Source organism: Phoca vitulina, unplaced genomic scaffold, assembly GCF_004348235.1.
Source record: "Phoca vitulina isolate PV1807 unplaced genomic scaffold, GSC_HSeal_1.0 scaffold18, whole genome shotgun sequence".
In the NCBI taxonomy this organism is placed as follows: Eukaryota; Metazoa; Chordata; class Mammalia; order Carnivora; family Phocidae; genus Phoca; species Phoca vitulina.
Genome location: NW_022589721.1, coordinates 17,220,692 through 17,235,120, shown reverse-complemented (window position 1 = coordinate 17,235,120; position 14,429 = coordinate 17,220,692). Strand labels below are relative to the sequence as shown.

Below are 14,429 nucleotides of genomic sequence, written 5' to 3'. Positions count from 1 at the left end.
CCTTCAAACGGTTTGTAGATACGGTTTTAAATTTACAGAATAAGATTGAAAAGAATACTTAAATTCTAAACATTTTCTTTTCATTCCAATGTGTGCAAATTGACTCATTCATTATATTTTCGCTGCGTTTTTCTAGATGCTAAATAAGATTACTCAAACTACTGAGGTGCTGCATTTTTATTTTTACTATTATTTTTATTTACTATTTATTTATTTATTGGTACTGCATTTTTAATACCCATCATGCTCATTGCAGGTCTTTTCACTACTTGGCTATTTTACATTTTCAATAGAAGGTTAACTCTTTAAAGTGCCTATTATAGTATTTATATTATGTCGTGTGTGAGTTTGCAGTTTTGGAACAAGTATTCAGAATTCTAGGTCAACATTTCTCAGTGATAGCTTTGGAATTAGAATATCAACACTCCTGTTCACTTTTTCTTACTTATGTATTTCCTGAGTTGGGGGAATAGAAAAATGTCTTGTAGACATATTGGCAAACGTATTACCTGGTATTGTACCTAGAACTAAATCTTTACTTTACCAGAGAAAGTTAAGCAGCTTCGATAAATTAAGGTCTTAAATCGGTGATTAGTCTCAAATTTGAATGTTACTCTCTACAAATCAAAGATGAAGTAGCTGCCATCCTGGAACACAGGAATTGAGCAACAAATAAGAAATAAGAAACTTCCTAGAAAGTAAGTCAGATTGAAACTAATTGTTTTTGTTAGGTTTATAGAAGAGCCTCATAGTTTTGAATTTCGTAAACACTTTGATACATGGTTTCCGTACCAGCTTTCTTTTAAAACAATTTTTTTAAAGGTCTTATTTATTTGAGAGAGAGAGATAGTGAGAGAGAGCATGAGCTGGGGTGGGGGAGGGGTAGAAGGAGACGGAGAAGCAGACTCCCCACTGAGCCGGGAGTTTCATGTGGGACTCAGTCCCAGGATCCCGAGATCATGACCTGAGCCGAAGGCAGACACTTAACCAACTGAGCCACACAGGTGCCCCTAAAACAGTTTTTTTTTTTTTTCTTGAAATTTTAAGCACAGACCATTCACAGATTCATTTATCTATTTTTGGAACTGTGGGGAAAGCCCTTATGGATAATGTGTAGGTCCCCTTTGGCAAAGTTATATTACAGTGTTATTTTTTAATTGCCGTATAGTTCACACACAAAGTTACATTAGTTTTAGGTGTATAACATAGTCATTGAACAAGTTTGTACTTCATGCTATGGTCACCACCAGTGTAGCTACCCAACCCACCTCATCATCCAACAATATTACAATACCATTGACTGTATTCCCTATGCTGTACCTTTTACCCCGAGACTTATTTACACAGTTACATTTTTTTTCAATCTAAGAACAAGTGGCTTGTTACGTTATTAGCTTCCTGACTTTTGCGTAATGTGGGAGTGATGAGTTAACAAAGCAATTGGAGAACAGAGCATAAACTCCACTGTCCCTTTCTGGGTTCTGTTTTTTGTTTTGTTTTGTTTTTAATCCAAATTCACTCAGGTTGTGTCCCACTAAGAGGCTGCAAGGACCAAGCCAGTTGCAGCTGGTATGACAGCTGAATGGGGGAGACAGCTCCCTGTACAAAGATCATTTCCACCCCAACTTGGTTTTAATCCTTTCCTCTCGAGGGCCAATCTGCATAGAATAAGTATCACCCCACCGCATATACCTTAAATTATTCAAGTATATTGGAATGTCATCAACATATACAGATGTATAGAGTTTGTATATATATTGCCTTATCCATAATCTATCTTTCCAAGTTACGCCCAAGGTAGGGCTTGAACTCATGGCCCTGAGATCAAGAATAGCATGCTCTACTGACTGAGCCAGCCAGGTGCCCCTCACCGTCTAGGAAAATGTTGCTGATATAGGAGTCAAAATAAATATAAAGAGGTTACACTCTTAAATATTTTTTTTAGATTTTATTTATTTATTTATTTATTTATTTATTTATTTATTTATTCATGAGAGAGAGCAGGAGTGAGCAGGAGCACGAGCTGGGGAGAGAAGCAGAGGGAGAGGGAGAAGCAGGCCTCCCCACTGTGTAGGGAGCCAGATGTGAGCTGGATCCCAGGACCCTGGGATCATGACCTGAGCAGAAGGCAGACCCAACCGACTGAGCCACCCAAGCGCCCATCTTAAATATTTTTTTGAACTTAAATAATAAAATATTTACAAAAGAATGCCTCTAAAATGCATAATTTTTACTGCAAATTTTTAAAAAGCAAATAGGATGCAGTTCACATTTTAATGGAATTTGTCGTACAAAAAAAATATACTCAAAGAAGTCTTTATAAATAACCATAGTGTAAGGCAAAATATAATAGGGCCCATAAAAAAGTAAAATAATAGCTACTGTTTATCACATGTCTAATATGTATCAGGCACTGAATTAGATACTTTATATACATTATATCTAATTCCAGCCCCCATAAAGAAAATTTTGTAATTAAAGGAACCTTGCCTCAGAATGATTAAGCAACTCAATCAAAGTCACAGTGTTAGAGAGGAGTGTGGATGCAGTTTAACTCAATACTTCTTGAATGTAATGCCCCTGAGCTGAACTATGCTGCAGCTGGACTTGTCAAGTTTTATGGGGGCTTACACTGAGGAGAAACCACATCTGAGACATCAGAAAAGATTTCATGAGGAGACTTGGCATTTGTGGTTCGTATGGCTACGTGGGATTCTGACCTATGAAAATAGTGCCCAAGAGCCAATGGAGGACGAACATAGAGAACTAAGATTGCATGCCAAGCCTTTCTGCAAACTTTACCCTTTGCCATGCTGAATTTTAGGATGAAGTTTATGATGGTGAAATTCAGGAACCAATAGGGCAGTTGGGAGAAGTGGCATCCTAGGAGTGATCGATCAATACTGATGGTACAAATGAAATCTGAAACCTACAGCTCTGGATCCAGACACAGCTGGGGTGACAAGGCCTTTGAAAGGCCTATTGGCTAACCTTGCAAGCTTACTCGCTCCAGGGTCTCTGCTAGGATCAATGCAGTGGGACTGGAGAGACAAAGGCCAACTTCAAAGCCAGAGAGGAAGAGGAGGTCAGAAGGGGACAGGATGAGGGTCATGTGCTCTAATATGTCCCAGAGGGTAATGTGCTGTAATGTGAAGACTATTGAGAGGCTTCATTTGGGTACTTTTACCTCGGATTTCTGGTTGAGGACAGTAGCAGAGGTAATACAAAGGAGGGATGCTTAGTGATACAAATAAATCATTTAAGTTTTCTTAGACTTTAACCCAGTGATTGCCAAACTTTGTTGTAATTAGAATTGCTTAAGATTTGAAAATTACTCATGCCCTGTTAACACCCCATAGCAATGAACTCAGAATGTTGTGGAAGCCACACATGAGTAGTTTTTACAGACCCCACTAAGCAATGTGGATGTACATGAAAATTTGGGAACCCCTGCTTTTTACCTTCGCTCACCATGCCTTCCTAATCCCCCCTTAGCAGGCAAATGGCTACAAGCAGAGTATGTCTCATATTACAAAGAAGCAGGTTTCCATGCTCCTTGGCTAGTGTACCTGCCTAAGTTAATATTCTTAATTCTAATCATTCTACATATGACTGGAGGCCTAGCCACCCCAACCCCAGCCCCCAGAATACAACAAGTTAGGGGTAAAGAAAACCTGTGTTCTAGAACCAGTTCTGCTATTTATGAGATGTGATTTTGAGCAATGCATTCGCTAGGGAAATATTCTTTACATATCTCCTTTTGGCCTCTGTATGTGTAAATATTGGCTGCAAATTAAAAAGACAGCAATCTAGTCTTCAGTGGGTTTTAAAATATAATGAGGGAGAGGGACAAGTGCACTTTATCATTTAAGTTACTCTTTCTTTACATTAAGACATTAAAGCTATTAGTATCCCATTGAAGCTGGGATAAATATATATATTCCTTGCCTACATACAGTAAGCCTGCAAAAAGGTTGCATTCCTGTTTTGCAGATGAGGAAATAAGGCTCAGGGAGTAGATAGATGCCAAAAGGAATTTACTCTTTGTACTCCTCCTTCAGGTGAAGAGCATGCCCACATTGCAACATACATTCGTCCTTATAGACACTCAGCTATGGGTGGTAGTGATATGAAAATAAAGTTTCAACCCTATCCCTAAAATTTGAAGTTCAGAGATATTGATTGCGTAAGGACACATGGCTCATTCACAGGAACTGTCATGTAGTCCGATAGCTAAAATGAGGCAGAGCTTGGGCTTCAATCCATTTCTTCCCAGTCCAGCTATGCTCACTATGTCATGCTCATCCCTTATTAACTAACAGTGGATTAGAGGGAAGGGGAGTCAGGCTGATTGGGTAGTTAGCAGGAAAGAAACTGTTGGTCTTTTTTTTTTTTTTAGGTACTTAAATGAGTTCTCTCTTTTAATTTAAAAATCTGTTTTGTGAAGTCCATATGATTATTTCCGTTTTATCTTAGATGAAGAAACTGAAGATGTCTAGTATTATGTAACTCACTCAGTGTTACCACGCCATTAAAAGGAAGAGCCCCGAATCTGTCGCAATTCAGTCTGGTTCCAGAGACGTGGAGGCATGCATGCCACACACAAGTATATATACACACACACACACACACACACACACACAAGTCATTAGAAACAAACACAGAACAGTATATGGATCGATGGACAGTGAATAGTGTAAGAGTACCAGATTTGAAGTTGGTAAAAGATTATCTCATTATCCCCCATGCCCCAACCTTGACCCCTGAATTCATAAGGTTCCTCAAATTGTAACTCGCAGTTTCTGGAAATGCTTTTGGAAGGCCATTTGCCTTTTTTGACTTTATCATCCTGAGGTCTTCACTAGCTGGTCTGGTACTCCCGACAACCATTACATTTAGATAGCTGGGCAAGAAATTATTATTATTATTTTTAAAGATTTTATTTATTTATTCGTCAGAGAGAAAGAGAGAGAGAGAGCACACAAGCAGGGGGAGAGACAGGCAGAAGGAGAAGCAGGCTCCCCACCAAGTAAGGAGCCTGATGCAGGACTCAGATCCCAGGACCCCGGGATCATGACTTGAGCCGAAGGCAGACGCTTAACCAACTGAGCCACCCAGGCATCCCTGGGCAAGAAATTATTAAAAAATAAAGGAAAAAAACCCTGCTGGAGGAGAGGTACCCTTAAGGGTTCAACATATATTCATCGGCCCTGCAGCAAAGATAGGAGAGGGACCTGTTCTTAGTCTGCATTGACTGCCCGAGTCCAAAAGGACTTACTCATTTATTCAGCATGCCTACTATGTGCCAGACCCTGTTTTTGGTACAAGAACACACAGTTGATAGAGATCATCAAGTCCCTGTAGCCATAGAGTGTACATAGGGCTAGTTAGAAAATCAAGCAGAATCCGGGGAGCAGGACAGGGAGTGAAGAGAGGGAGGAATCATTTTAGAAGGGAGTGGTAAGCTAAGACCTCTCTGAAGAGATAGCACTTGGCCCTACTCTCTGTAGCCTTTCCCAGATGCTGGCGACTAATTTGAATTCACTTCCTCTTCTCCCAGATCCCAGACAGAAGGACCACTTCATGAAGCTATGGGAACTCAGTTCTTGCCACTGCGCTAGTGCTCTGGGAGCAGCTGTTGTTCTGGCTCATCCCACATTGCCTTCTGGTTAATAAGAGGTCAAGGGGGAAAGAGGGCTCTGATACCCAGTGACCTACAGAGTCCAACTTGGGGTATGTGAGCTAACAGCAAGGTTTCTATCTGCTCTACAGGTGGAACAATGAATGCAGGAGCGCCTTTCTCGTGGTAATAAAGCAGGATTTTGGCTGCAGGCATGAATAGCACTGCTGTTGCTTAGACGCAACCACCGGCTTTCTTTGGGATAAGGTCATTCTATGTCCCTTTCGGCTGCATCCACGTAGAAAAGTATATGAGCCCAGAAATCCTCCCAGAGTGTTGGCTGATCTTGTATCTGTTCCTGACTGTCAATTCCCCATTTTCCATAATAGCAGGAAAAGAGTTTTTTTTTTTAAGATTATTTATTTATTTACTTGAGAGAGAGAGAGAGAGCACAAGCAGGGGGAGGAGCAGAGGGAGAGGGAGAAGCAGGCTTCCCACTGAGCAGGGAGCCTGATGCGGGGCTCGATCCCAGGACCCCGGGATCATGACTTGAGCTGAAGGCAGACGCTTAATGACTGAGCCACCCAGGCGCCCCAGCAGGAAAAGAGTTTTTGAGGTTCATTTCTAACATTTCCTTACACAAGGAAATGTGGTATTAGCCAGAGACAAAAGGATGCTGCCTGTTGTGTCTTGATGATTCAAATCCATTCAGCAAATATTTACTGAGAATCCTCTAATCTGGCATTATGCTACCATGTGGACCCTACTCCTGGTTTTGGGACCATGTGGACAAGTTACTTATATACTTAAGAATCTTGGTTTCCTCGTCCTTTGAGATGAAGAATACATTTACCATTTAGAGTTATTAAGATTAAATAGGATCATGCGACTCAACAAAGCAGACAAGACTTGCCCCGGTGCCTGAAGCCTAATGAATGGTGAATGTTAGCTGATATAACAATGATGCCGATGACGATGTTGATGCAGAAAGTTACATGCATTCATTCAGCAAATATTTACTAAATATCACCCATAAACCAGGCAGTGTTTTATGTCCTTGGGGCACATTAGTGAAAATAGATTTAAAAAAAAGCTGTTGACTTTGTGGAACTTACATTATGATGCATCAAGGTATTCTTTTAACACTTGGCTTAGCTTAGAATTTACTGTGAAGACTAGTACTTAGTGAATCACTGGTATCAGGTCTAGTATCAGCTTAAAAATCAATTAAGTTTTGATTTGGGCAAAAAATCCAAGTTTTATGTTTTAAATACTTGTGGAAGGTGGATTTCTAAATCCTCTTTCCATGTAGCAGTAGCTCTTATGATCCAGGATGGAACTAACCATATTTTCCAATTTAACAGTAAAGCCATATGTCTGACAAGGAGAGTTTGCTTATGAAGCGGAGTATCTGAATTGAGGATTGTCTCCGAAAGTCTCACACATATGGTGCCCATATCTATGAAATTGCCCCCAGGGCGGGGAGTTATAAAACAACACACACTGTGTGTCACTCCTGGAGATCAATGTATTCCCTCGGTAAAGCTTGCTCTGAAATGTGCCTTTTGCCCTTTGGCCTGGCCTGAGATGCTACATGTGTCGTAACGGGCAAGAATAGGATACATGGCAGAAATATAAAGGTTCGATTTTCACCGTGTTGCAGCAGTTTACTAGCAACTTTTCCCAGGCTTCAAAGGGACATTCTGGAGACTCCTCTGATGTAAGAGGGTGTTCCCACTTCAGCTGGGGCCAGCAGATGCTATGCGAACACTCTCTTTGTCTACGTGTGCTGATAAAAGCAAGGAAAATGTGAATAATGGAAAAGAATGGCAGGCAGTTCTTTTGCTGGCTCTGGTGATGTTAAACACAAGCTAAACACACACTTCAGCTTCTCCCTGGCAGAGTGTTGTAGCCCCCTTGAAATTTTTCACTCTTGTGAGAATGACTCATGTCTTGGAAATGACAAGTTCCAAGTCTGGTGCTCCCCGTACCTTTAGGCATTGGTTAAGGTGCCCGTTGGCAGTTTTCGGCATCCAGTCAGCTGTTTTAATTAACCAGGGATGCTGTGCTCTCTTGCCTTTCACTGGGAACTCCCCATTTCACTGATCCCCAACACCAAGAATTTTCCATTGTGTTGGGATTACCTATATCAGCCTCTGATGTCCTACGTAAGTGCTGGAAAGGAGAGACACATCTAGGTATGTTGTTTTAGCTTCCTCGTTAGCCGATACTTTGGTACTTTAAACTGCATCATGATTTTGGTTTTTTAAAACCCTTTCATAAACACTTTGATTTGGCTCCTCATATTATCTCCACTTAACAAAAGAAAATAATGCCCACAAGCTAGAATCCTGGTCTCCAGGCTGCTTTGCATTACCTAGGTTGTATTAGTTAGGGTGAAATGGACTCAAAATTCATAGTGGGCAAGCAAACAAACACAAACTCAGCAATTAATTCTGGCTGCCTAAGCATCCAAGGCAGGTCTTCCTGATTGGTGGCTGGCTCCCTTCCACGTGGCAGTTCGAAAACCAAGATCCCTCTATCTCTGGGCTCTGCAATCCCCAGGGACCTTGCTGGTCTGTGCATCAAACCTGCAGAAGGGAAAGAGAGATTGCAGGAGACCCGCCCTCAAGTCCCTTTTGAAAGTGGCCCATCTCAGGTTTCCAAAAGCTGGAACACCAGGGCCAGCCACCCCAAGCCATCTTGTGCTTAGGAGAGGAAACACAATTATCCACTCAGGACCACCTCAGTGTGTAACTGTAACTACAGTGTGTAAGCACTGGAATATGAAAGGTGCCTCTTGGATCTGAGTGACGTGTTGGCCACACAACAGGTAACAACCAACATCATACCAGGTGCTGGGTGGACATTCAATTTTAAGTCAGTTTGGAGTCGGAAAATAGAAATAGCGCATCCAGCAAGGGACTTTGCAGAGATAATTGCTTACCTTAAGTTTCCACTTAAAATAGATTTACTTACGTTTCAAAAGCTGGTTGAATTCAAAAAAAGGTCAAGTATTAATTATATATAGATATGACAAAAACCCTGAATTCAGTGTAAATGATTGAAGATGGGGACGCTGCATTTCTACCAATGATGACCTTCATTATAGTTCGTTATTGGAAGAGGAAGAAAATAAATTTTGGGGGAAAATTGTTATTATGGCTTATAATAAGAAATACATATTTGATCTTCATCTTGTGCCTGGCACAGAGCTTCTAAAACCCTTGGTATTTTTGAAGTGAGACGGTAGAGGTGTCTTTTGTTATGTTAATGGTGACTTTAAAAACGGTCTAAGTAAGGGTGGGGACTGGTGGCTAGTAGAACCAACCATTTGATAGGAGGACTGGAGCATCCAGTCCCACCCCCAGACCTCTGGGGGGTAGAGAGGGGCTGGAGATTGAGTTCAATTGCCAATGGTCGATGATTTAATCAAATATGCCTGTGTAATGAAGCCTCCATAAAAATGCAGGAGGAGAGAGTTGGGAGGGCTTCTGGGTTGGTGAACACAGAGATTTGGGGATTGTGGTGCTCTTGGAGAGGCGTAGAAGCTCCGTGCCCATTCCCCAGACCTTCCATCTGGCTGCTCCTGAGTTATGTCCTTTTATAATAAACCAGTAATCTAGTGAGTAAACAGGTTTCCTGAGTTCTGTGAGCCACTCTAGCAAACTAATCAAACACCAGGTGGGTGGGTCTTGGGAACCTCTGATTTATAACTGGTAGATCAGAAGTATAGGTCACAACCTGGGCTTGGGACTGGTATCTAAAGTTGGGGAGATGGGGGGCAGTCTTGTAGGACTGAACCCTTAACCCGTGGAGTCTGATGCTATTGGGTAGATGGTGTCAGAATTGAGTTAAATTGTGGGACACCCACTGTTGCCTGGAGAATTGTTTGTTGGATATATGGGAAACATCCTTCCCACCACACACTGGAATGGGGTCCAGGAGCCCCCAAAGACAAACAGAATAACAAAAGTCTACCAGGTAACTCTTCTATGTTCAGCTTTGGAGATACTTAAGGAAATACAAAAAAGTTGTCCTCCTATACTCTCGTTGTTCAAAACCTTATTCAGGAGTTATATAAACCCTAGGGAGGAGTACATAACTGGCTGCTATTAAAAGCTGAAATGTGTTTCAGGTTTAATGTATTACAGCTTTCAGAGGTTGGGGAAATTCACCTGTTGAAATTAAGCATGATGCTATTTCTTCCTTAATTTATGAATTATTTCTAAAAACACTTATTGAGTGCTTACTGTGTTACAGTGAGGTTTCTGATCCCCAGGATCTAACCATCTGGTGTTAGTGCTGGTGGATGGAGGAAATAGACTTCTGAACAAAGGAATGCAAATCAGGATTACAGGGGCTTGAGAGATGTATGTACAGGATCCCCAGGCATAAAGAGCTTTTAATGTCAACAGAGATTTGGAGTCTAAACTCCTTCATTTAACGGATTAAAAAACCTGAGGCTCAGAGAGATAAAGTGACTCTCTCAAGGTCACACAGCTAGTTGTTGGAAGAGTTAGTGCTAGAATCCAGGTATCCTGATCTCCAACCTCAGCTGGCTGCATGGAAATTGTGAGCTGAGGGATTTGCATTGAAGAGGAGATGAAATTTAGCAAAATTTCCTATGCATTTTTCACTGGTCAGTATTGGGAGGTCGGGGGCAACATGGTGTAGGAAGAAAGAATGCCTTGCTCACTAGGACGATTAGGTTCTACACCTAGCTATGACCACCTACACAGAGTGCATCCTTAGTAAATGATCTAACATACTAAAAATAATACTTCCATGTATTTGTTGAACACGTCATGGTTTTCAATAGGACCTTGCCACCATCATCTCATTTGATTCTTGAAACAGCCCTCTGGGGTGTACCAGAAGGGCATCCTTATCCCTATTTTGCAGATGAGAAAAACACGCAGCTGGTTAAGTGAGAAAGTGAGGTTGGAGCTCTCGGGTACTTCTAGTCCAATACTCCCCATGATGCCATGTTTATAACAAGTACGGGACAAGAGTGGTTAACCAAGAGTATCATTTGATTATATTACAGATGCATTGTGAGAGGTTTCTATGTATCCTGAGAATAATTGGAACCACACTTTTTGGAGTGTCTCTCCTCCTCGGAATCACCGCTGCTTATATTGTTGGCTACCAATTTATCCAAACAGATAATTACTATTTCTCTTTTGGACTGTATGGTGCCTTTTTAGCATCACACCTCATCATCCAAAGCCTGTTTGCCTTTCTGGAGCACCGAAAAATGAAAAAATCCCTAGAAACACCCATTAAATTGAACAAAACTGTTGCTCTCTGCATCGCTGCATACCAAGAAGATCCAGACTACTTACGGAAATGTTTGCAATCTGTGAAGAGGCTAACCTATCCTGGGATTAAGGTTATCATGGTCATAGATGGGAACTCAGAAGATGACGTTTATATGATGGACATCTTTAGTGAAGTCATGGGCAGGGACAAATCAGCCACTTATATCTGGAAGAACAACTTCCACGAGAAAGGTCCTGGTGAGACGGATGAGTCACATAAAGAAAGCTCGCAACATGTCACCCAGTTGGTCTTGTCCAACAAAAGTATTTGCATCATGCAAAAATGGGGTGGAAAAAGAGAAGTCATGTACACGGCCTTCAGAGCACTGGGACGAAGTGTGGATTATGTGCAGGTAGGTTTCCGAATTCCTGCCAGGGCAAACATACATTTAAATAAAGCAGCTTTTGTATCTCTTCAGGCATATGCTATAGCCCATCCTTGTCCCTCTGAACACAGTACTTCTTTCAGTTCATTTGAAAACAGCGTGACTGCTGAAAGCACATTTTGAAAGAGAGGAAAAAAATCTTGTGTAACTGTTAAGACTATCTACGAAAATGCTTAACTTATGCAGTGTTATTGGTTGGAAATCAAGATTATTTTGAACAGGAGACCCTTCCTTCCTTCTCATTCCCTCCCTTACCTTCTCTGCCCCCTTGGTTCTGCCAAGTCAAATCCAACGTCATTTTCCACAGTCTTAAAATCTCCAGCCTTGTAAGAAAATAGTGTCTGCCGAGCAGAAAGGTCCTGAGAAAATCTGCAGGCTCAAGAGATGGCTATAAAACGTTTTTCACAGAGACTGGGCAAAATGGGGGTGGTGAGAACAATTTTGATTTAAAAGGGTAAGGAATTCAAAACTGAGAGACAGAAAGAAAAGGAAAACAAAAAAGGGAGAAAAACAAACACACACAAAAACCCTTCCCAGAGCAAAACCGAAGTAATGTTTATTTCACTCCCCAAACAGCATTACCTCACTCACTGCACTTGACCTTTGAAAGCATTTGTGATGGTGTTTGCTCTCATGAAAATGAGACAGGCTGTGTCTGTCATTAATTCCCTGACTGCTCGCCCTTGGGTTTCTCCCCTCTTAGTTCTCATTGAAGCTTTCTTCAGAATGTTAGTAGGGTCCCTGTGAATTTGCTAGTTGCAATTTTCTTGCAGATAATTTAGTTAGATTTTGGCCATGATGATGTGGAAAAGGGAGACCTATCTCTGATCTAAGAAAATCCATTGGGACACCCCTCCAGTCCTCTAATAGGTGAAATTCTGCTTTTCAGGAGACCTATCATATACTTTAGGGGCCTTGATTGCCACAAAGTCATGGCCGGTGGGATGACAGGCTCTGTGTTATGGGATGGGAATGGGCACTGGTTTCAGAGTCTGTTGACGGAGATGGTAATCCAGGCATTGTTAACTGGATGACCTCGAGCAGAACCACCTCCCCGAACCTGAGTTTCCTGCATAGAATAAACCAATCTCATAAGGGGTTTAAGATTACCATGAGGTTAATTTTGGTTAATAGCTGAAGAGTTTTGAGGCATTTTTTTTTTTCAGTTGATACCAATCTGCATATTAATATCTTCTAGGGAGTTGATAGAGTTTTACTCCCAAGTTTCTCCTATTCTCCTAATTTCTAGAACTGTCACAGTTGAGGTACTTTCTAGTTAACTCAGGACATTTTTATGTATTTTCATAATGCAACTTCAGGCCCAGGTAGAGGATGAAATGATCCTTTTATTTATTTATTTTAATAAATATTTTCTCTCTCTTTTTAAAAAGATTTATTTATTTATTTAATTAATTTATTTATTTGACAGAGAGAGAGAGAGCACAAGCAGGGGGAACAGCAGAGGGAGAGGGAGAAGCAGACTCCCCACTGAGCAGAAAGCCTGATGTGGGGCTCGATCCCAGGACTCTGGGATCATGACCTGATCCAAAGGCAGATGCTTAACAGACCGAGCCACCCAGGGGCCCCTATAATGATCCTTTCAAAGGAAGTGATGGGATGGCTGGGGAACTTACAGAGGGTTTGAAGAATGAAGCTCTGAGCCTAAAATGAGGAAGCATGTTTTGATATTTTGCCTTTAATTCTAGTTGAAACTATTGCTATGTTTGCTATTTCTAATCAAGATGTCATTGTGAGGGTTTCTTTTTTCTTTTCTTCTTCTTTTTTTTAAGCCTGTTCCAAATCCCCTTCTCCCATCATTCTTGTTTTGAATTTTGTTTGTATCCTTGACAACTTGACATTGTGCCTGACCAGGACAAAATAACACAAACTATGAAATGTTAGAGTAGGCTCCTTGCTAGAGCCCTAATCAGGCTCTCAGAGAGACTGACCCAAGCAGCAGCTTTCCCTGGGCCCTGAATCCTGCTGGAACTCTCAGCCCACTCACACAAATGTGGAAAACCTTTTGGCATTCTGAAACCAGGTGATTCCATGCTGCCATCCCTCATCACATCCCCCAATATTTAACCATGTGTTGCCTATAAAAATGGAAATGTCATAAAGTTCAAACCAGTACATTCTCACCATCCATTCTGAGTGACCCAGGGTCCGAGCATTGCAAAGCAGAAGCCACAGAAAGACAAAGGAGAGGGGGTTCAGCATTACAAGTGACTGAATGTGGAGAGCAGGTTAGCCACAGAAAGAAGGAAGTCAAGTGTAGGTGCTCATACACAAGAGAAAGTAGGGCTGGGGCAGACACAGGACCATCTGCTCACATGCTTGCTAACCTGGCTGAAGACACTGCTTAGCTGTGTGGACACGACCAAGACGATTGGTCTCCTCCAGTTGCAGTTGGGTCTTGGACACTGGTTAGCTCTCTTCCCACTTGATCTTGAGTAGATGTCCTGCCTGTTGCTTCTCATGACCAATTATTTCATGCCTTCACCATTCTCCCAGCGCCTACCCAAACTCCTTCCTCCCTAACTAACACATGGCCCTGCCTCCTACAAGAGAAAATCAAACGTATTGCTTCTGAATGCTATCAAGGTCTTCTTTTCTCTTCCTTTTTTACAGTCGCAAAGGTACCCAGCTTCACTTCCTATCTCAAGGTTAACCTTTCTGCATACATGCCTGGGCTCTCTGGGTCACCTGGGCTCTCTGGTGCGGCTCCCTCTGGTCTCTGCCAGAGCAAGGCCCTACTACCTGTCCCTCCACCTCTCTCAGCTCTCCTGTTTAGTCTTCTCGACCTAAAGCCAATCAGATACCTAACACTGACCTAGAATACGGAGAGAAGCTTTAGTCTAGGAGAAAGCCAGCGTGGTAGCAAATTCACCCAGGATGTTAGTGGCTGCTTTCGGAGATAAAGAATACAGGAAAACATAAGTAATGAAGTGGGTAAAGAAGGAAATGAGAAATAAAGAGAATGGGGAAGATTTTCTGAATTTTGAATCAAAGTGTTTTCTGGAGAGAACTTTTTTTTTCTCAAAAAGAGACAGATTCTGATCTGTCTCGTATGGTTTAAGTAAGGTAGGGCAAAACCTT

The 14,429-nt window shown here is 41.7% G+C and overlaps 1 protein-coding gene across 1 annotated transcript in view; it reads left to right on the top strand.

Annotated features, from left to right (window-relative positions):
* The window catches only part of HAS2 (hyaluronan synthase 2), a 30,385-nt gene that overhangs the window by 2,588 nt on the left and 13,368 nt on the right, over positions 1-14,429 (top strand). Inside the window, exon 2 of the mRNA XM_032415844.1 lies at positions 10,671-11,297. Coding sequence (XP_032271735.1) covers positions 10,671-11,297 — 627 coding nt within the window. The remainder of the gene's footprint in view (positions 1-10,670; positions 11,298-14,429) is intronic.